Source organism: Piliocolobus tephrosceles, chromosome 11 (genome assembly GCF_002776525.5).
Source record: "Piliocolobus tephrosceles isolate RC106 chromosome 11, ASM277652v3, whole genome shotgun sequence".
Lineage (NCBI taxonomy): Eukaryota > Metazoa > Chordata > Mammalia > Primates > Cercopithecidae > Piliocolobus > Piliocolobus tephrosceles.
Genome location: NC_045444.1, coordinates 28,651,673 through 28,676,790, shown reverse-complemented (window position 1 = coordinate 28,676,790; position 25,118 = coordinate 28,651,673). Strand labels below are relative to the sequence as shown.

General features: G+C 35.7%; 1 protein-coding gene across 3 annotated transcripts in view; it reads right to left on the bottom strand.

The window, feature by feature from the left end:
• Window positions 1-3,317: 3,317 nt before the first annotated feature.
• Window positions 3,318-25,118, bottom strand: part of KYNU (kynureninase) — a 157,050-nt gene continuing 135,249 nt past the window's right edge. For all 3 annotated transcript variants that reach the window (XM_026453891.2, XM_026453898.2, XM_026453892.2), the window contains one exon: window positions 3,318-3,454. In XM_026453891.2, the coding sequence (XP_026309676.1) occupies window positions 3,367-3,454 (88 nt within the window). In that variant the 3' untranslated portion in view covers window positions 3,318-3,366. The remainder of the gene's footprint in view (window positions 3,455-25,118) is intronic.

Genomic DNA, 25,118 nt, shown 5'->3' with positions numbered 1-25,118 from the left:
GTCCAAGTGAGCTCATTGTTCAGTTCCCACCTATGAGTGAGAACATGTGGTGTTTGGTTTTCTCTTCTTGTGATAGTTTGCTAAGAATGATGGTTTCCAGCTGCATCCATGTCCCTACAAAGGACGCAAACTCATCCTTTTTTATGGCTGCATAGTATTCCATGGTGTATATGTGCCACATTTTCTTAATCCAGTCTGTCACTGATGGACATTTGGGTTGATTCCAAGTCTTTGCTATTGTGAATAGTGCTGCAATAAACATACGTGTGCATGTGTCTTTGTAGTAGAATAATTTTCGTATTGTTTTTGTTTTGTTTTGTTTTGTTTTTGTTTTTGTTTTTTAGACAGAATTTCACTCTTGTTGCCCAGGCTGGAGTGCAATGGCGTGATCTCAGCTCATCACAACCTCCGCCTTCCAGGTTCAAATAATTCTTCTGCCTCAGTCTCTCAAGTAGCTGGAATTGCAGGCACGTGCCACCACGCCCAGCTAACTTTTTTGTATTTTTAGTAGGGATGGGGTTTCTCCATGTTGGTCAGACTGGTCTTGAACTCCCAACCTCAGGTGATCGGCCCGCCTGGGCCTCCCAAACTGCTGGGATTGCAGGCGTGAGCCACCGCCCCCGGCCTCACGCCTGTAGTCCCAGCACTTTGGGAGGCCAAGGTGGGTGGATCACGAGGTCAGGAGTTCGAGACCAGCCTGAACAACATGGTGAAACCCCGTCTCTACTAAAAATACAAAAGTTAGACAGGCATGGTGGTGCACACCTGTAGTCCCAGCTAAAGAGGTGACTGAGGCAGAATTGGTTGCAGTGAGCCGAGAAGGTGTCACTGCACTCCGTCCTGGATGACAGAGTGAGACTCCGTTTCAAAAAAAAAAAAAAAAAAAAAAAAGAATGTAAAATAAGCCAGACATAAAATACAAAATATATAGGAAAAATCATACATGTGATATTAGATGAAAAAGACTACAAAACAATTTAGAGAAAATATAAAAAAAAATGAGAGAAATATCATGTTGCTTCTAATCAATTATCCCTAAATAATATTTTAGTTTTAGTAATGTCAAAATAAAAATTCCAAGGCACTATTTTTTGGGACATGACAAAATGTTTTAAAATTTATATAGAATATATGGGTGAACACAGTAAATTTTGAAATAGAAAAGTATAGCGAGGAATATGCTACATTATCTTGTAATAGTATCTTATATGTTTTATATAATATAGCATATTATAAAGTGCAGTACACGAGACTAATTCTAGTAAAAGATATATCAGTGAGACAAATGAGATATGATAGTAAATACAGAAACAGTCCTCAGATCATGTCACAATTATCACCTCTTAATTATGACATTTCCAAAATGCAAAAATGAAAAAATTATATTTACATACTCATGATTTTCAAAACAGAAATTTCTAAGTATAAAACAGAAGAAAATTCAAAGGAACATACCAACAGATTTATAAACATTTAAAATTCTGTATTAAAAAGACAGACAAAATTGCAAGGCAAACCAGATGGGGAAGAGGAGTGATATCTGTCCCATATGAAAGAGTTTTTACTAAGAGTTTTTACACAGAAAAAGGACAATGTACCAAGAGCAACCCAGCCACAGAGCACCGACAGGCAGTTTATAAAGGAGAAATGTCTGTGCCCCATGAATTCAGGAAAAGGAAACAAAACAAACAAAAACACCTCAATCTCACTAATGTTTCACACTATAAAGATGAGACCATATTTTATATATCAAATCTGCAAAATGATTTAAAATTATGCTTATTTTCATTAAAGATTCAAAGAAAAGGAAATCAGCCACTTGTTGAATGATGATAATAAATAAGTAATAAAATCTTTCTAGAGGATAATTTAAGAAGATATATGGGAAATATGCATTGTTTTCTGTCCCAGAAATTTTACTCCTTCCAATTTATCTAAATTGGATTACACTATTTGGATTACACTATTTGAAGTACACCAAGATTTGTGTACTAGTGATAAGGAACAGTGGGCAGAGAAAATCTAGGCAGAAAAGAGTGGGTCCCCAGGAATTCCCACCCTGAAGCTGAAAAACCTGAAACCATAGCCCAGGTGAGAACTTCTAATCCCCATTTTCCCGCTGAAATGTTGCCTTTTCCTAAACCACCCATGGCCCCACCCCGCCCCATCCTGTGCCTGTATAAATCCAAGACTCAGCCAGTAGACAGGATACAGCTAGGCATAGGAGAGAAGTGGCTTGACTTCAGGGGGAAAGCTTGACAGCGTAACTTCGAGAGGAATCTGGCGCAACACTGGCCCTTTGCCCTAGCTGGTGGAAGGCACCTGCCTCGTGTGAAAAGGCAGAGGCCCCACTGGGCTATTAACACTTATGCCGCCTGCGGACAGCAGAGCTAAAAGAGCACAGTAACATGCTCTCTGGGGCTTTGAGAGTCGCAGGCACCCCCGCTTGGACTCTGCTGTGGGGCCTGCATGGAGTTCACTCCTGCCGGTTCTAAAGCGTGGGACCAGTTCCTACACCGGCTCACCTGTGCGCTCCCTCCCACGAAGGGTGGAACGCTGCAGGTCCGAGTGCGTGGAGCTGGATCCTACCAGCACCGAAGTGGCCGGCCGATTTCAGCACTCATTCATTCCAGCTCCCGTACTCGTTCGCTCGTGCACTCTCTCCCGCGAGGAGTTGAGAGCAGCGAGCGGGCTGAGTAAACGAGGCATCCCTGTCACGAGTTCCGAGAAGGGGTCAGGGAAATATCCTGCTTCATTAGGACAATTAACACAATACAATTTTCAGAGTCAAAACCACCTGAATATCTTGTAATGGAGAACTGATAGAAACAAATTACACCATTGCATGTGAAGGGATACTCTACAGTCATTATAAAAATCCTATTTAAAAGAATATATATATATATATATATATATATATATATATATACAAAAAGATTACAATGGAGATCACAATATTTTGAGTGTGATTCTAGTTTTAAAACAATAACATGTATGTATGTATATTTAACTATGGCCAAAATGTTATATATTTTAATTTATGCTTTATTCCTATCTATATTTTCCAGATTTTTCTTAAAGAGCACATATTGTTGTTGCATCAATGAAAGGTTCTAATTATCATTTTAACTCCTCTTTATTAGTCCAAATTTATTTTAATTTCAAAAATATTTTATGTATTTTGCATATAGTTTTATAGAATTAATTAGCAGAGTCTGATTAATTATGCAAAATGATTAATTTTTAAAAATCTATCACTTAAAAACATACAGTTCTCATTAACTTATTAAAATTCATAGTGTACCAGCCCAGGCATACCTTTGAAACCTTACTTCTAATATTTATTCTCTCATTTCAAGTAATTCATTATGAGAACCTAATGATCCTCTCTTTTTGTCCCCATTGGTTCTTCTGCCTATAATGACGACATTGGGTGGAATCTGCATAGGAGGAACTGAAAAAAAATCAGAAAAGAGTGGTAAAAGCTCAAGTGATGGAATATCTACTGAAGTTCCAGTTTAAAAAAAAATTATCTAAAATAAAAACAAGGTGCCCAATTTGAATTTCAAAAGCTACACCCTTGATACAATTAAGGATATAGAATACAAGAGAGCAGGGCCATTTTTAGAGCAGCGGTTATATTATGCATCCTGCAGAAAAAGGAGGCACATCCATAGAAAGAATCAACAGGACCCCTAAGTGATGGAAGTAGTGAGCAAATGAAAAATCTGAAGGGCTACTGTACCCTTTCTCTCCTAGCCTCCTTCTTAGGTACCTTCCCCAAATTGCTAATCCAGGAAAATTCAACATATTCAGTGATGAACAATGAAAAAAGAACTGAGTATTAATACCAACACAAAGATTTTCCACGAAAAATGGGAGAAATCTACAAAAATGAAAAATATGCAGCAGGAAAAGACTGCTTAAAAGTGGATGAGAAATGTAATAAAAATGAATACATAAAGAAAACAACAGAAGCATAATGAAATAATATTCCATGTGTTTAGAAAAAGCCAAGTAAAAATGTAGGAATAGGATTAACATATCTTAACAATAGGAGGGATGAAAATGAGCATGCAGAAATCAGGAAAGAATTAGAAAAAAAAAATAAAACACATAAAACAAAGAAAAAAAGATTTGAAAAACTGCAAGAAAGGCAGGATACTGTAGAAAAACTAGCAAGGGACAAAAGATAGTTGTGAGAAAAAATAAAGAGATATATTTTAAATAGTTTAGAGAGAAAATGACAAATTTAGTAAACAGATAAATAAGTTCCATCATAATCAGAATGAGTTTCTAAAGAAGGAAAGCATGAGAAGAAATTTTTTAAAGTTATAATTCAAGATAACTTTGAGGAAATAAAAATGATTTGAATCTACATTGAAAAAATGCAACATTCTCTGAGTTAGTTGGGAGGAATTAATTCAGAATGGTCAATTTTGGTTACTGCCTATTAAAATTTTTGGATTTTAAGGATAGAGAAAAAATTGAAGTTCCACTCAAGAAAGGGTTAAGTGAGAATAAAGAAAGAAATGTCAGATTGGCTTCAAATGTATCAAATGCAACCATTCAATGACAGAGACTAATATAGAAATACCTGTATAATACACAGAGAAAAAAACACATGATACATGAATGCTATGTTTGACTAGTCAAATTGTATAAGTTTTACTGATATTGATCAAGCAAGTGTTCAGCTAATATTTTTCCCATGAATTCTTCATTACCTGAAAAGGCACTTAAGTTAGCCAAGAGATGACTGGTGAAACTATAACAAAATGACATATTATGACTATTGAATGTATTTAATTATAGGAATGAGACTAAACAAATGTGGAGATTAAGGCAATAGTAAATAGGAAATGACATGTGAAAGTGTAAAAATAAACAACTAAACAAATAGGGGCGTTAACGAAGTTTTACTTACTATCCATAATTTAAACATGATCAGGTAAAACAAGTATAATCAAATCTAAGAATACAAAGTGAATATCAAGAAAGTTAAAATTACTGACAAAAGTATCCTTCTTATCATTTTTTTGGTCTGAATTCCACTTGTCATATATAAAGATTGCATCTTACTTTATTTTCCAATTTCTATACTTTTGCTCATCCTTTTATTCTATTTTTTCTGAGTTATTTATTTTAATTGAGCCTCTGCTTTGTAGTACAATCTGATGACTTTATCTTTCAATATGTGAATTAAATCTATTGATATTTATTACTTTGACAAATATGTCTGGTCTTAATTCAATGTCATTTAATGTCATATTTTCTATTTCTAAAGTTTTTTTGAAAAGTCTTTCAACATGAGATGATTTGCTTTTTTCATTATTTTTTATTTAGTACTTTGACATTTAAGGTTTTAATTTAAATTTTTCTTTTCCTTTATTCTACTAGTTCTCTTCCATGAACAATTATAGATTTAGCAGCTTTCCTCTTCCTTCTACCTAATCTGTTATCACTTGATAGTTTTGTTAATAATTTGAAAAATTCACAATAAAGATAAAACAGTTATGAAATGCTGTTCATAACATAATGCCACACCAACACTCATAAAGCAAACATTACAGAGACTATAAGGAGAGAGAAATATCCTGTGGCAGAAGTTTTATTAACCTCTCTAAGTCCATGACAGATCAAGTGGACAAATATATCAATTAAGATGGTAAATCTAACATAAATGTTTAAAGCGGTGACTTGAAATAAAGATTATAGCTTTCAAAAGAAATACTCATAAAATGTTGACTATAACTACACAAAATCTTTAATATCTCCAAAATGTATATATTGCTGACCATAGTATCTGAGTATAATCCAATAAGACTAAAAATCAATTTAAAAACTCAGAAAATGAAAAGACTCAATTACCTGGCAAGTTTAAAGTAAATTTATCTGAAATTACTTTTAGGATAAAGAGAGATACAAACTGAATTGGTAAAATTTCCTTTGTAAGAATGATTTTTAAAAGCTCCAGATCAAGACTTTTGGGAAATTGCCAAAACAGTGCAGAGAGAACAAATTCATAGCTTTAAACTGTAGATCAATTTAAAAATTAGAAAGAAAGTAGATAAATCAATAATAAGACTAAAAAGTGTTATAAAAGTACATGATACGAATCTAAATAAAGAGCAGTATGTAATTAACAAAGAAAAAAGCTGAAATTAATCGTTAGAAAACATAAAATGACAGTTACATTGATACATAAATCAAGTTTGTTGTGGTGAGGGAGAGGAATACCAATTAATCAAGAAAACACAAGAAGGTATAGCTATGAAAAGAAAAACATATGCCGATGATATTCACAAAATAGGGAAAAATAAGCACATCATAAGAGAGGCATTGCTTAAATTAATTTACAAATTTAGATTAAATGAATAATTTTCTGGGAGAATATTACTTATTCAACCTAATCCCAGAAAGGAACAAAAATGGAAACTAATAGATTTTAACAGGAGAAATAGAGAAAAAGCTTAAACATCTGAAACTCACAAAAGAAGGTAATCACATGGGGAAATTCTATCAATACCTTTTAGTAGATAATTCCAATGCTATTTAAACTAGCTCAGTGCATAGAAAACAAAAACCAAATCAAAAAAGAGGCATGGGAGATATTACCATTTTTTTGTGATGACATTATAATATTAATATTAAACTAGGTTAGGATTGCATGCACAAAATATTCAGTCTTAAAAAGTTAATGCAAAAATCATAAAATACTGCCAATGGATTCTAACAGCATATTAAATAGTAACACATTATGAACAGCAGGGTTCACATAGATCAAAAACGGGTCCATACTAGCAAATTTATTAATATACAATTCATTTTATTAATAAAGCTAAGGGAAAAACAAGAAGATTATCTCCTTAAACCCTGTAAAGACATTTACAACATTCTTATTCTTAAGTTTTAAAAAAACTAAAGAAAACAATGGTAGAAAGATACTTAATGTAATGAAATACAGCAATCTCATCCTGAAAGTCAAACTCAGATTTAGCAACACCATAGTTACTTTCATTAATACCAAGATTTGGCAGATATAAAAATAGGAAAGAAGATGCAAATTATTACTACCATACTTTCAAGTTACATAATTTTTTACTTGATATTAATATTTGGATACATTAATATGGTAGTCTGGTGGAAAATTAATATAAGAAACAAATATCTGGGCCGGGCACGGTGGCTCAAGCCTGTAATCCCAGCACTTTGGGAGGCCGAGACGGGCGGATCACGAGGTCAGGAGATCAAGACCATCCTGGCTAACACGGTGAAACCCCGTCTCTACTAAAAAATACAAAAAACTAGCCGGGCGAGGTGGCGGGCGCCTGTAGTCTCAGCTACTCGGGAGGCTGAGGCAGGAGAATGGCGTAAACCCGGGAGGCGGAGCTTGCAGTGAGCTGAGATCCGGCCATTGCACTCTAGTCCGGGCGACAGAGCAAGACTCCGCCTCAAAAAAAAAAAAAAAAAAAAAAAAAAAGAAACAAATATCTGAAATCTAAAATTGCAACAAATTTATGTATTACCAAAAAAATTTCAAGACCTACATTCCTGAACAACAAAAATACTTGAATAATATTTAATATCAAGAAAATGTCAATTATCCTTAAATTGATGCACAATTTTAACATGATTTCAGGTGATAAAATGTGGATATGTGTTTGTGTCCCTGCCCAAATCTCATATTGAAATGTAATTCCCAATGTCGAAGGTGGAAATTGATTGGATCATGGGGATGGATTTTTCATGAATGGTTTAGCACCATCCCTCTTGGTACTGTCCTTGCAATCGTGTGTGAGTTCTGGTCAAACGATTTCTGGTCGTTTAAAAGTGTGTAGCATCTCATTCCTTGCTCTCTTGGCCTGCCATGTGAGGTGCCTGCCCCCTATTTGCCTCCTGCCATGATTATAAGTTTCCCAAGACCTCTACGAAAGCCGAGCAGATTCCAGCACCATGCTTCCTGTACAACCTGCAGAATCATGAGCCAATTAAACCTCTTTTCTTTGTAAATTACCCAGTATCAAGTATTTCTTTATAGCAATGTGAGAAAGGCCTATACACCAGTAAAAATAGGTTTTTATTTAGGAAGCAGAAAAGCTTATTCTAATGTTATTTGGGAAAACAAATAATATTAAGAAATCTCTGAAAAACAAGAACAATGAAGTGAAGTATTTCAACAAGATATTAAATGTCGTAAAACTCCAAAATGGAAACAATGTGGTAATTTGTTATGAAATCAGTTAATATATAACTCATCATACTAATAAAGCTAGAGAAACTCAGGATCAATTCTGTAGACCAACAAATCAGAAGAGAAAGTCCTATCAAGCAACAACATATTTTTAAAAAATCCTCTGCAGCTCATATTACAAAGGGTTAATCTTTCTAGTACAAGAGTATATAGAGATCAATAAGGCAAAAATAAAAATCTAAGAAAAAAGACCAAAGGATATGAATAGACCATTTACAGAAAAGAAAAACAAATAGTTCTTAAAAGTTAAAAAGAAAATCTCTCCAATTACTATTAATATCAACACAAAATAAAACTACATTGCGATACCATTGTTCACCTCTCAGATTGGCAAAAATGCAAAAATCTGATTATGTACTCTATTGGTGTGGCTGTGGGTAAAGGCTAACTTCCATGTATTACTTTGGGAGTATAATGTGATGCACCTCTGTGAAAATAAATGAACAATAGCTACCAAAGTTATAAAGACAAACACCATTGACCTAGGAAATTCACTTCTGGAATTTTAATCTCCAGAAGTATTTAAATAAATATGAAGTAAATTATGTATAATTATAATCAAGTGCATCTGTTTAGTAATAGTCCAAGATCAAAAGGAACCTACAAATTGTCTACAAAGAAAACCAACAAAGAAATATCAAAGTTAAACTATAGTCTACCAAATGGACCTAACAGATACAGAATATTTCATTCAACTCTTTTAGCAGACACATTTTTCTCCTCAGCACCTAGAACATTCTCTAGGATAGACCATATGTTAGGCCACAAAACAACTCTCAACAACTTTTAAAATGTTGCAATCATATCAAGTATATTTTCTGATCATAAGGGAATAAAACTAGAAATGAGTTACAAAAGGAACTTTGGAAACTGTACAAATACATGGAAATTAAGCAACATGCTCCTGAACAACTGAGTCAATGAAGAAAGTAAGAAGGAAATTTAAAAATTTCTTGAAAGAAACGAAAATTGAAACATAGCACACCAGAACCTACAGGATACAGCAAAATCAGTACAAGAGGAAAGTTTATGGCAATAAATGCCTACATCCAAAAAGTAGAAAGATTTCAAATAAAAATCCTAATGATGCACCTCAAGGAACTAGAAAAGCAAGAACAAACCAAACCCAAAATTAGTAGAAGGAAGGAAAGAATAAAGATCAGAGTAGAAATAAATAAAATTGAGAACAAAACAAATATAAAAGATCAGCAAAACTAAATGCTGTGTTTTTTTTTTTTTAAGGATAAACAAAATTGGCAAACCTTTAGCCAGACTAAGAAAAAAGAAGACCTAAATAAATAAAAACACAGACAAAAAGGGAACATTACAACTGATACCACAGAAATACAAAGGATAATTACAGACTAATATGAACAGCTATATGCAACAAATTGAAAAACCTGGAAGAAATTAATAAATTCCTGGACGCACACGACCTACCAGGGTTGAACTATGAAGAAACAGTAAGAAGATTGAAGCAATAATAAAAAGTCTCCCATTAAAGAAAATCCAAAGATGTGATGGATTCACTAATAAGTTCTACCAAACACTTAAAGAAGAACTAATACCAATTCTTCTCAAACCATCTCAAAAATTTAAGAGGAGGGAATACTTTCAAACTCATTCCATGAGATCAGCATTACCCTGATACCAATAGCAGACAAGGACATAGCAAGAGAAAAAGAAAACTACTGGGCAATATCCCTGATGAATACAGTTGCTAAAATCTTTAACAAAATACTAGAAACCCGATTCAAACAACACATTAAAAATATTATTCACCATGATTAAGAGGCATTCATCCCAGGGATGCAAGGATGTTGCATCCAACATCCTTGAACCATCAACACACACAAACCAGTAAATGTCATAATCATATGAACACAGTCTAGGACAAAAACCCTATGATCATTTCAATAGGTGCTAAAAAGGCCCTTAATAAAATTTAACATACCTTCATAATAAATATTCTTAACAAATTGGTTATAGAAGCAATACACCTCAATAACATAAAGGCCATAGATGACAAACCCACAGCTTATATCAAATTGAACAGGGAAAAATCGAAAGCCTTTTTTCTAAGATTGGAACAAGACAAGGATGCCCACTTTAACCACTGCTGCTGAACATATTACTGAAATTCTTAGAGCAATCAAGCAAGAGAAATAAATAAAAATCATTCAGACAGGAAAAGAAGTTAAATTATTTCTCTCAACTGATGATGTGCTTCTATACCTAGAACACCCTAAAGAATCTGCCAAAAGGGCCCTGAAACTGATAAACAACTTCAGTAAAGTTTCAAGCCACAAAATCAATGTTAAAAAAAATCAGTAGCACTTCTATTCATCGATAACAATCAAATTGAGAACAAAATCAATAATACAATCCCATTTACAGTACCTGAAAAAATAAATAAATAAAATACCTAGGAATACATCTAACCAAGGAATGAATCTTTACAAGGAGAACTACAAAACTCTGCCAAAAGAAATGAGAGATGACACAAATGGAAAAACATTCCTTGCTCATGGACAGGAAGAATCAATATTGCTAAAATGGCTATATTGTTCAAAGCAATTTACAGATTCAACACTATTCCTATACAAAGCTACCAACATTATGTTTTCACAGAACTAGAAAAAAACTATTCTAAAATATATATAGAACCAAAAAAGAGCCCAAATAGACAAAGCAATCCTAAGCAGAAATAACAAAGCTGGTGGCATCACATGACTTGACTTCAAACTATACTATAAGGCTACAGTAATCAAAATGGCATGGTACTGCTACAAAAACAGACACATAGACCAAAGGGACAGGACAGAGAATCCAGAAATAAAGTTGCACGATAACAGTCATCTGATCTTTGACCAAGTTGACAAAACAAGCAATCGTAAAAAGACTCTCTATTCAATAAATGGTATTGGGATAACTGGCTGTCAATATGCAAAAGAATAAAACTGGACGCCTACCTTTTACCACATAGAAAAATTAACTCAAGATGGATTAAAAGCTTAAATGTAAGACCTAAAACTATAAAAGTGTTAGAAGAAAACCTAGGAAATACCATTCTGGATATCAGCTTTGGCAAAGAATTTATGACTGAGTCCTCAAAAGCAATCGTGACAAAAACAAAAATAGACAAGTGAGACCTAATTAAACCAAAGAGCTTCTTTACTGCAAAAGAAACTATCCACAGAGTAAACAGACAACCTACAGAATGGGAGAAAATATTTACAAACTATGCATCTGACAAAGTTCTAATATCCAGAATCTATAGGGAACTTAAGCAATTGAATAAGCAAAAAACAATCCCATTAAAATATGGGCAAAAGACATGAATAGATGCTTCTCAAGAAGACATACAATTGGTCAACAAACATATGAAAAATGCTCAATATCACTCAGAAAGATGCAAATCAAACCCACAATGATATACCATCTTACACCAGCCAGGACGGCTACTACGAAAAGGTCAAAAAAACAGCTGGGCATGATGGCTTATGCCTGTAATCCCAGCACTTTGGGAGGCCAAGGCGGGTGGATCACCTGATGTCAAGAGTTTGAAACCAGCCTGGCCAACATGGTGATACCATGTCTCTACTAAAACTACAAAATTAGCTGAGTGTGGTGGTGCATGCCTGTAATCCCAGCTACTAGGGAGGGTGAGGCAGGAGAATCGCTTGAACCCAGGAGGCGGAGATTGCAGGGAGCTGAGATCACACCATTGCACTCCACCCTGGGCAACAAGAGTGAAACTCCATCTCAATAAAAGAAAAAAAAAAAAAAGAGAAAAGGTCAAAAAACAACCAACCAATGTTGGTGAGCCTGTGGAGACAAGAGAACAGTTACATGCTGTTGGTGGGAATGCAAATTTTTTTCAGCTATGTGGAAAGCAGTTTGGATATATCTCTAATAATTTACAAATACCATTCAACCCAGCAATCTCATTATTGGGTACATATCCAAAATAAAATAAATTATTTTACCAAAATGACACATGCACTTGTATGTTCATTGCAGCACTACTCACAATAGCAGACATGGAATCAACCGAGATGCTCATTAATGGTGGGTTGGATAAAACAAAGATGGTACATATATACAATGGAATACTATACAGTCATAATAAGGAATGAAAGCATGTCCTTTGCAGCAACATGGATGCAACTAGAAGCCATTATCCTAAGCAAATTAATGCAGCAATAGAAAACCAAATATCACATGTTCTCACTGATAAGTAGGAGCTAAACATGGACATAAAGATGGGAACGTGGACATAAGGATGGTGACAATAGACACTGCAGACTACTAAAGCCAGGAGAAAGGGAGGGGATCAAGAACTGAAAAACTACTGGTACTGTGCTCAGTACCTAGGTGACGGGATCAGTAGGATCAGAACTTCAGCATCACACAATACACCCAGGTAATAAGCCTGCATAGGTACCCTCTGAATCTAAAATAAAAGGTGAAGTTATAAAAATAAAAAAATAAGAAATAAACTGGAACTAAACCATAAAGTCATAATTATCAAAAGTTCTAATTTTCTTTTTGTTATGGTTAGAACACAAGTCAAAACATTTCTCAAGTCATTAGACAGTTCATATAAACAGCAGTTCATATAACTGAACTACATCAGTGGGGGTAAACTGGGAGGAAAAAATTTCGACACAATTGTTTTTATGAGATGTCAAGCTAATCATAATGGATTTTTACTTGGAAAATTATTAAGAATTGACTTAGAAGACAGGCATAAAGTACTTGAGACTTTTCTGGTAATGATTTATAAAATCCATGTCCACTTAGAAAATTCTCAACCTGCATTGTGTACATGTAAAAAAGAATTTTGTAATCCTATTAGACATAACCAAATTGTTTCCTAAATTATATATTAACATATTGAAATATGCATCTATGTGAAAAACAGAATTTGAAATATGGCTGAATATGAGGTCTTGCCTCAGAGGTGAAGTACATACATCTTATTACAAAGGAAATAATCACTGACTGTAAAATTTTACATGATAGTAATAAACTTGATCCTTTATCTATATAGATGTCCATTTTCACTTTTCAAAGCCTCAGGGCAAGCTTTATTTTAAATGTTAACTCGCTAAAATATTTCAACAGAATGAACTTTGAGAGAAAACGATATTCTAGAATTAGTTGTTGTTTAGGACAGATTTTGAACAGTCTGGAGAAAAAAAGGAAAGGAGGTAAGAATATGTTTCAGGTGTGAGGAAATAGACTATTCTTAGGGGAAAGACATGTCTCTGGCATTACTCCAAACTGAACTCGAGCCACGGAGTTAAATTCAAAGAACCTATCAATGAATTTCACTGTTGAAATGGACATTCTGTCTAAGCCGCATTATTCATTGCTAGGAAAATCTGAGCTTCCAAATTGACATCACTGATTCCAGTGTATCTCAAAATATAAAGTCTTAATTTGAGTGGAAATGTTTTGGATAGTCTCATTTATACGCTCACAAATCTATGTTTATATTTCACTGATCCTGCCTAATGCAGAACATCATCTCCATAAACAGAACAAAATAAAGGAGGGACAAAACCTCAGGAAGAAAGAAGGACTATCATTCACATAAACATAGACAAATGTCCAAGCTTACATCTAGCATTTAAGGACATTTAAGGACATACAGATGGTTTTATCAGGTCATAACTCATGACCTGATAATATAATATATTATATCCAACATTTAAGTACTGATCATATTTTCAGTTATATGCATTGACACTGTGAATAATTACCACATACTTATTCACTCTACTTGGCGCCTGAGAATTTTGCATATGCCCCAGGTATGTCCTTTCCACCTCCAATATGCATATAGGATAAGTGATTTGATTTCCCCACACCCTCTTTTTCCATTAGAATTTTTATTTTTAGTATTGTACTGTTTGATCTTAAAAGAGTTCTGCGGACCTTTTCCATTAAGTTTGCTAAATTTTTAGGCACACACTTAATATTTAGCTTCGGAATTGTTGTCTAATGATTTTTCCAGAAAAGCACTAAATCTGATCAGAAAACTTACCATCCACTGAGAGGCCAAGACAGGAGGACTGCTCGAAGCCAGGAGTTGGAGACTGGCTTCCACAACATAGCAAGATATCTCTTAGAAAAAAAAAAAAAAAAAAAATGGGCGCGGTGGCTCAAGCCTGTAATCCCAGCACTTTGGGAGGCGGAGAGGGGCAGATCACGAGGTCAGGAGATCGAAACCATCCTGGCTAACACGGTGAAACCCCATCTCTACTAAAAAAAATACAAAAAACTAGCCGGGCGAGGTGACGGGCGCCTGTAGTCCCAGCTAGACATTGTGGCACACACCTTTAGTCCCATCTACTTGGGAGGCTGAGGCAGGAGAATGGCGTAAACCCGGGAGGCGGAGCTTGCAGTGAGCTGAGATCCGGCCACTGCACTCCAGCCTGGGTGACAGAGCGAGACTCAATCTCAAAAAAAAAAAAAAAAAGCCAGACATTGTGACACACACCTTTAGTCCCACCTACTTGGGAGACTAAGGTGGGAGAATCACTTAAGCCCAGGAACTCAAGATGACAGAGATCTATGATCGCACCGCTGCAGTCCAGCCTGGGTGACAGAGCTAGACCCTATCTCTAAACAAACCAACCAACAAACAGACAAACACCTGATGAGTTTTAAATCGGTTCCTGTTTTTCTATGCTATATTAAATCTCATGTTGTCATTTCTTCTGATTTGAAAACTGTATGGATTCAGGGACATTCTATTCATAGCATATTGTTTGGAAGACATTTAAGGTGATAAAACTTTAAATATATTAAGAATTTCGCTCATCATTTACAAATAGTTTTCCACAACTTTCTTCTCCACAGTGAATCAATACATTTTATTGCTTCAGGGTCATTTGTTAAGTGGAGAACACCAAAGGGTGCATATAGAACCAAAATTCTAATTTTTAGCTTTGAGTTCCAAAACAAACTTCTGAAACTTAGAGCAGAGACAATTCTCTTTAAGAGCCAAGACCTCTGATTTGCAATAGACACGTTTGATCTCAAATCATGTGTTACATATAGCCCAGCATAAAGTTTATGCCATAAATAGCACATACAAAAGACAACTGAAGAAACAGTGGATCTAACCCATAAATTAAACCAAATTTGCTCCTGCTGAGGAAGGAGAAGCCTCAGAAAGGGATGAGATTCATACCTGATTTAGGTTCCTAATACCTAGCCAGGCTGTACTCCATACCGCTAGATAAATTACAAGGGATGAGACTGGGACGGTGGGAACTCCACATATGTTTGAGAAGACCTGATGATGGAAACGGGCTGAGCCATGTTCCCTCAGCTCTAAGACTCAGTCCAAAGGTTCGTAGATCATTTCTTCAGGCCCCAAATGGGTGCCATAGTCTTGGTGTAGGAATGTTAGGAGAATGGACCTGTGTGTGATAGCACCTCCATTTAAAACCCAGGTTCATATCATATCCCCGAGACCCAAGAGACTATTTTGAAATTCCTGCTCCCCCAGGGATGGGTATAGAAGTGACTGGCAGACCCCAAGTCCCCAATGGAGCTTTGGGATGGTTGGGATAAACAGCATGAGGCCATTTCAGTTTCACATGCATCTCGGAGGATGCACAGGTAATGAGAGCAGTTGACCAAAAGGTTACAGGCACATCTCAATGTACTCCAGGAAATGACTATGGGTCCGATGCCTCTCCCGTACCTATGCCTGAGTGTTCTGTGTATCATCAACCTTTGCAACCTTAAGTGTCATTCTGTGGAGGAAAGGAAAAGAACTCTGAACCAACAGAACTTAAACTCCGAATTTACTGAGAAAAACAACGAAATTCACTAAGCTTACCTAGAAGTTACAAGACAAAATTTCCTGCAAGAAACAGATGTGGGTTCATGATAGAATTAAATTCAGATAGACAAAAAAAAAAAAAGAACATAAAATTATTTGCTCATTTAAGTCCATGACCTAATAACATTTATATATGCAACTTTTCTTTAAAATTATCAAATTTCTAGAAATTAAAAATAGAGCTACTATAAGACCTAGCAATTCCTCCACTGGACATATACCCAAAGGAAATGAAATCAGCACCTTGTAAAGATATCTGCACTCCCTTGTTCACTGCAGAATATCCAAAATTGCGAAGATATGGAATCAACCTAAGTGTCCATCAACAGATGAGTGGAAAAGAAAATATTATGGACACACACATACACACACACATACACACACAGAGAGAGAGAGAGAGACAGAGAGAGAGAAAGAGAGACAAAGAGAGAGAGAGAGAAGTATTATTTAGCCCTAAAAAAGAATAAGGTCTTGCCATTTACCACAACACAGATGAACCTGGAGTACATTATGCTAAGTAAAATAAGCCAGAGCCAGGTGTGGTGGTACACACCTGTAGTCTCAGCTATGTAGGAGGCTGAGGTGGGAGGATCACTTGAGCCTGGGAGTTTAAGGCTGCAGTGTGCTGTGATAGCACCTGTGAATACCCATCATCCTCCAGCCTGGACAACATAGTGAGACTTTGTCTCTAAAAAATTAATAACAAAAAAAAGAAAGAAAGAAAAAAGCCAGACATGGAAAAATTGCATGATCTCACTTATGTATGAAATCTAAAAAAAATTCAAATACACAGAGATAGAGAACAAAAGAGTGGTTACTAAAGACAGGTGTGAGGGAAGAAAATGCAGACAGATAGGTCAGAGGACACAAAGTAGCAGATACGCAGGATAAACAAGTCTAGAGCTCCAAATGTACAGCATGAGGACTATAGGTAATAAAATTGTACTACATTTGGGATTCATGCTAAATGAGTAGATTTTCACTGTTCTTGCTAGAAAAAAAATGGGTAACTATGTGAAGGTGGATATCTTAATCTGCTTCACTACAGTGACCATTTTACTGCTTCTATGTATCCCATACATCATGTTATAGACCTTAAATATATACAGTAAAAAATAAAACAAAATTATGAAAAATATTATGGGAAAGATACATGGGCCTTTCTACTCCATAGTCCTTTCTTTTTTTTTTTTTTTTTTTTTTTTTGAGATGGAGTCATGCTCTGTTGCCCAGGCTGGAGTGCAGTGGCATGATCTTGGCTCATTGCAACCTCCACTTCCTGGATTCAATCCATTCTCCTGCCTCAACCCCCGAGTAGCTGGGATTACAGGCATGCACCACTAGGCCAAGCTAATTTTTTGTATTTTTAGTAGAGATGGAGCTTTGCCATATTGGCCAGGCTGCTCTCGAACTCCGGACCTCAGGTGATCCACCCATCTCAGCCTCCCAAAGTGCTGGGATTACAGGCATGAGTCATTGTGCCCAGTCCAGAGCCCCTTCTGGGATAGAGCTGCTTTCTTCTGTTCTCCTTTTTCGCAGGAAACATTTTATATTTTGGAGAACCTCCAACTTGGGGAGACCCTCTGATATGGGAATAACCAGTGAATCAGCAGTTTGGATATTTCCTCCCAGAGCCATTAGGATTCTAGATACTACTTACAGCTTCAGTGATTTGGGTTCTGAGGACTTCTGTGGATTCTCGGAACACAGCGTAAACAAAGCAATGTGTTCTTGTGGCTTCAGGCTACAGCAAACTTTACCTTGCTTTCCAAACTTTTCTGTTCAGAGTGGTCTTTGTAAACCAATAATCTGAAGTTTCTTTATCATTCTCTACCCAGAAATATTACATGTTGGTGCAAAAGTAATTACAGTTTTTGTCATTACTTTCCATGGCAAAAACCACAATTACTTTTTCACCAGCCTAAATAGTTTCAGTTTTTTTCTCTTTGGTAATCATAACAAAAATACTTGGGAAATAATGTACTATTCAAATATACAAGGTTTGTATATTTCTACTATTTTATGCTATATATATTTATACTATTGCAAATATACAACTTTGTATATCTCTGCTTTCCTGGAAAATTTATTGATGTATGACTGAGCCTTTCTTCTTATTTTTTCATCAAGTTCTCGCTTCTATTATAGACACACATGTGACCTGTTGACAAAGAGGACCAGACTATTTTCTTTCTGGTTCCTCTAGGTCACTGGAAACTCTTATGAGCAGGGCCTTGTTCTGTTTCTCTTTGCATGCCTAGGTCCTAACATGCAACCTGGCATATGGGAGCTCTACAGGTACTTCTTAAAGCGTGCGTAAGCAAACTTTAGACACAACCAGGTAGATCACTTTCCCTTTCTACCCTTTAAAGCAGTGTTAGACAGTGCCTGGGGGAAGGACTGATCTCTCTATCTGTGACTGCAGTTTCATCATAGTATTAATGAATTTGTTAGTATCAGACATGAATCATCTATTACACTTGTCAAATGCCCCACATCTCCACTACAGGGTAGACTTTCAGTTCTCCAACATGGGGAAAACATATCCCTAGAGTCTGGATGACCTACTTATCAGGAAGCCCCACTCTTAGCTTAAGCTAGGGCAAGATATTTCGTGTTGGTTTTCATTTAGAGAAAACACGATTTGTGTTAGCCTTGAGGTGATTTGACTATGATGCATTGGATCAGATAGCACCTGAGCAACGAAAATAATACTAATGACCCCTTTAGTAGAGGGGGTTAGATACTGGTGATGGCAGATTAACTTCCCTCCAGGTGAAACCTAATGAGATATGATTTCATCACCCTAAGTACTTAACTTAGTAGTACCTAGTTTAACTAGAATTTGGGAAACATTGTTGATAGTAAAGATAGTATTGTATGCTTGGGAGGAAAAATGAATATTGCCTTTAGTTTTATTTTTGAGATAGAGTCTTGCTCTGTCACTCAGGCTGGGGTGCAGTGGTGCCATCTTGTCTCACTGCAACCTCCACCTCCCGGGTTAAAGTGATTCTCCTGCCTCAGCCTCCAAAGTAGTGGCACACTCCACCACACCCAGCTAACTCTTGTATTTTTAATAGAGACAGGTTTTCACCCTGTTGGTCAGGCTGGTCTCAAACACCTGACCTCAAGTGATCCACCAGTCTTGGCTTCCCAAATTGCTGGAAATACAGGTGTGAGCCACCATTCCATGCTGCCTTTATTTTTTATTTCCTCCAGCAGCTTCAACACATTTAGAACTATCCATGTTGAGAGGTGACAAGGAAGATTTTACTGGACCTGAGACTTGAATCTCAATCCCACAACTTTCTACCAGTAGAGAGCTGGGCACCAGTTTTTTCATCTATAACTTCATAGGGTTATGGTTAAAGTGTGAAGTTTCTAGCACAGTGCCTGTCAAGGTAAGCTTATTGTAAACATTAGTTAGATTCCCTCCTCACTTGAATATATCTGGTATTGATCTTAAACCTTACAGATGAAAATTAATGCATGGGGAAGGAAATGTAGAAGCTTATCATCTAATGATTTTGTTAGATTTTGATGAATTAGTCAAAATGATAGGCATATTAAGTAATTTGTCTTCTGGAAGTTTAAAGTAAATGAAGGTGATGTTTGTTCATGAAAGATCTTAATCAAGTAATAGGAGAATGTCTTTGATTAGAAGTCAGAAGACTTATTCTCTAGTGCTGCCTCTGTCTAAAACACAATATGTCAAACAGAGCATTCATGTTTTTTCTCTTTTTTTTTTTTTACATTTATTTATCCGCTCAATTCTTTGTTAGGTAGTTTTAGACATCTGAATTGGACACCATTAGGTTTTTTCCCTCTTCACTTTCAGTCTTACGAGTCATTAATGGCCTTGTTATCTACTCCTCCCTTTATATTCCACAGTTAGACCCTAACCTAACCCATATCATCTGGTTTACAGAAAAAAATAAAATAATCAAATTTCTGTAGACAAGCAAAATTAATGACAAAATTTTGAAGTGTGAATACCAAAGTCTTGTAAAGATGTGGTTTTTAGTTTGTTTGTTTTCAGATAAGAGTCTCACTCTGTCACACAGGCTGGAGTGCAGTGACGCAATCTCAGCTCACTGCAACCTCCACCTCCTGGGTTCAAGCAATTATCTGCCTCAGCCTCCTGAATAGCTGGGATTACAGGCACCTGCCACCACACCTGGCTATTGTATTTATTTATTTTGTATTTTTTGTATTTTTTGCATTTTTAGTAGAGATGGGGTTTCACCATCTTGGCCAGGCTGACCTTAAACTCCTGACCTCAGGTGATTCCCCTGCCTGGGATTAAAGGCGTGAGCCATGGCGCCCGGCCATAAAGAAGTGTTTTTGTATTAAATATAAGAATCAGGATTGGAGAGCTACCTTAAGTTAATTTGAACAGATAACTGAGCTATATTAATGAGTTAAATTGTGTAGAAAAACAAAATCATCTTAGAAAGTAATAGCTTATTTAATGTACTAATGTTTGTATGATGTATATTGAAAACCCATTCTTTCCACAAGCATGAATGGCCCTGTGCTGAGTACTGAGGGAAACATATTATGTCTCCCCCATTAAGGCTGGTAAGATAATGTTTGCATAAAAAGGAGGAGATAAGGAAGGAGTTCTAGCCTAAATGAATCAGATCCATTCACCATAGTTTAGAACCATAAGGGCCATTGACTATTATTTTATCTTTTGTCTTTTGAAAAGAAGAAAATTTACCAAAGAAAATTATTTCTCCTATAGTTACATATCAAAGATGATATATGAAACTTTATGCACATAATGCTTTCTGTGGAAACTGATTCAAAATGTAGCCCTTGGTATTTTCTTTTTTAAAAATCTGATGCAAACAGTGGCTGTGAGACAGAGCAATGAAATAAAATGCAACACGTATTTCCCATTTAGTTTCAATGGGATCAAAACAAAAATCAGGAGCAATATTTCAGTATTTCAATTTTTTTTCTTATTTTGCAAACTTTTCTTTCATGTTTTGTGCATTCACTAAAGAACTGGATACTTGACACTTCTGTTTGTGGAGTGATATTAAAAATTCAAGGGTATGAGTTATGATGATTGCTGGGTATATCTGACAGAAACATCAAAGACCTAGTGTTCAAACACAGTATCACAGGAGGAAATAATAACTTGTGCTTGAAAATACTGATGACATTTTCATAACCCAAATATGAAAGAAACAAGGGACTACACAAAGAGTAAAATGTGTTCTTGGAAAAAAAGAACTCAGAACTGATTCCATAACTGTGGTCAAGGCATCGGGGTTTTATTAATGTTTTATTTATTGAAGTTACAAAAGTGCTTTATATCCGAAAAAGTGTAAGTACAATATGATTGTTTACAAAGAAAGAATTTCCAAGTTGCCTCTCTCATTATTTCATGCTAATCTCTCTCTTTTGCATTTATTCACTTAAGAAATCATATATTTCCACCAGCTTCGTACAAAGGACACAAAGAGATCGTCTGGACCTTGAACCAGATCCACTGAAGATTCTAATTGTTTGCCATTCATTGTCTTTCCCCATCCCCATTTCCTGTGGATCTATTACCCCTGTATGGAAGCTATAAAATCCCACAGAACACTTAAGAATGGCCTGGCAAATCAAATTATTGGCTCCTGTCCCAATAAAAAATCCTGTTCAAAAGGAATCGTTGAGTAAAGCTTCTACACAGCTAGCTGCTAAGGAAAAATGGATAGAAACTAAGACATGTTTGCTGGGAAATGGGCATAGTCATTTCCTGTATTCTCACTTAATTTTTACAATACCACTTTGAGGTAAATATTCTTTCTACCATTTTAGATTTGAGAAAAGTAAGGCTTAAAGTGGTTAGTGACTCATCCAAAGGGGCACAGCTAGTTAGGCCAATGTCCTGCTCAATAAATAATCAGGAACACTGACCATAAGCAAGAAGCTGTGATCAAGATGGCATAACCAGAACAAAGTTGAAGGAGGGAGTAAAACTGCATATCTTAACAAGACAGCAGGAAAGCAGAAGACAGCAGGAAAGCAGAAGCTGAGATGCTCAGTCCCTGGAAACTGAATGGAAGAGCAGAAGTGAAAAGTAGGGCTGAGTAAAGTAAAATGGTTTAATAACTCTATAGTAGATACTTGTTACTAGGGGCTCTATATCTATTGTTTATGCTCTTGATTAAATTATCCTTCTTTTTGGAGGCCTTATTAGAGTTTTCTTATGTTTCCAATATTAATAATCCAAAAATAGTTAATGAGACACTTTGCTAGAAGCCAGAGATAGAGATAGCATAAGGCAAAACAAGCACTGTGTCTGCCCACCATCCCTGCCCAATTGTTTAAAGTCTACTGGGTGTGAGGATAGCTGGGGTAGGGGGCAGTTAAGTATATTCAATGAAATTGTGGTGGGCAGACTCTTAAAGTGCCCTCCTAGTGTTCATGCCTTTGTCTAACTCACTCCCTCTTGCCTAGATAGGGTCTGCGACTCCACACCAAGAAGTAAGAATCCAGGGGACAAAGTGAGATAGAAAGAATGAAGAGAAGGAAAACAGAGTCAAAGCTAGGTGTCTGATATTTTAATTGTCAGTACTTAAGGAAGACAAAGTGCTGACATATCCCATCATGAGTGAGGCATTAAGTGGATTGAAACACTGAAGGATATGAAACCAGAGACTCAAGATGTTTCAGTTTCATCGACATGAATATTGAAGTAATTACAAGGAGAGAAGAGGGTGAATGCTGATTATACAAATTGGGTCATTCTTGCCATACTCACCTAAATCAAAGTCTAAAGGCCAGAGGAAAAAAGCACCCAGGGCACTTAGCAGTGCTCCATGCATGAGTTGACTTCTCCACAAACCCAGCTGCTGAAACTACCTGCTGTAACCCTAAGACCAGTTTCACTTAGTATCTGCTGAAATAACTTCTATAACTCTAAGACTAGTTTTACCTACCACTGTCATTCCCTAATCAGAGTTTTCCAGCTCCCAAAATCTTTTCTAGTGACAAAGAGATTTCTTTCAAAAGGATATGTAGCATTTCTTTAAAATAAATACCCCGACATTTTCTTTGTTCTTTAGACATACTGATGACTGCCTGATCTGTATGCATGCCCCAAACTGCAATTCTGTGATTCACAAATAAAATGTTAAATTTAGAGATTTGTCTCTGTATTCTATTTTGACCTCAATAAGAGTAAGAGAAATAGAATAAAGAAAATAGTAGCTCTTTATAGAGGTTATTTATATTATAATTATCTAACAATGAGTAGGAAATGGAGTCAGAGTACTCCGGATGTGGAAAATAATATAATTTTCTGCAAAACGTAGCATAAAGATTAATATCTTGATGTAACAGTGATATCATTGAATTCAGTGATCATAGCAATTACTTAAATAAAATATTCATCAAAACAATTCAACCAGTCATAAATACAGACTCACATAGTTTTCTGCTATGTAGCAACAGAAAAGGAGGGGAGGGAATATTTCATATTATATGTGCTACAAAGTCCTGGGGCCATTGGTAGCTAATTATTTCAGACTGTCACTAATTTTTCATATGATATTTTTCTTCCTTTATGTCTTTATTCGGATATACAGTATTAATAATAACCTTGTTATTTTAATAATTGGTGGTTTTGATCTTCAATCTTAATGAAATTCTAAATGTTATCTCCTCTGGAAAAAAATTGCAACTTCGTAAGATGAATGCTCTACATGTCCATTTGATAAAAAGAAATTTAATCATTCAAATGGATTACTATAACAAGAAGATGAGATTTTTATCTTGTTAAAATTTATTTTTACCCATACCCCTTGTGAAATAAAGACATGTTGACTCTCTTCTATGATATATGACATTTTTCAGGCTATTCTGAATATTTCCATGAGGAACATCATCAATGATGCTGTATTTTTAATGTAAGAGCCCATACTGATATATGGTTAGCTAGATTAAAGTTTTGAAAAGCATTACTAATTTAAATAAAATAAGAAAATAAAAAAATAATTATATTTAGTAAAACAACATGTTAGAGAGCCTGTCTCCTATATTATCTTCCAATTGATAGCTCACAACTTGAAACTAGGTGATTGATGACTCCTCAAACACTCAGCAAAGGTCTTATAAAAATAATCAAACAAGTTTAACTTAAAGCATGTGTGTTTTTCCCTCCACTTAGGTTCTTTTAGTTGTTTTAATAATATTGAGACCAACAAAAACAAATGTTAATTGAGATTTTATTATCAGCCAGACACCATTCAAAGCAATCACTTAATTTTCAAAATAATCCTATGAATTATACTATCATTATCAACATTATAATACAAAGGAGGAAATGAGGCCTCTAAAATTCTTGACAAATAGTCTAAGATCCCACAGTTGTTAATTGTTAAAGTCCAAATGTAGATATAGATCATAATGACCCAGGATATTCACAGAAAATGCAAAACCATCGGGAGTAGGTTTTTAAAAATGAACCAGTGATTTTATAAAGGCAATGTTCTCCAGATTACTTCTGGGTTTTGGGCTGGCAGAATGCTAGGCTAGGATAGACTAGAACAGGCTAAGATGGCAGAGCTGCTATTCTTTTTTTTTCTTTCTTTTTTTTTTTTTTTTTGAGACAGTCTCACTCCGTTGCCAGGCTGGAATGCAGTGACGTGATCTCTGCTCACTGCAACCTCAGCCTCCTGGGTTCAAGTGATTCTCATGCCTCAGCCTCCTGAGTAGCTGGGATTACACGCATGCACCACTACACCCAGCTAACTTTTTTGTATTTTTAGTAGAGTTGGGGTTTCACCGTGTTGGCCAAGATGGTCTCAATCTGCTGACCTCGTGATCTGCCCTCCTCAACCTCCCAAAGTGCAGGGATTACAGGCGTGAGCCACTGCGCCTGGTCACAGCAGTTATTCTTTTTAGTATGTACAATGTCCACTCCTTCAAACAAATGTTCTTTTGACCTTCTCTATTCTTTTTTTTTTTTTTTTTTTTTTTTTTTTTTTTTTT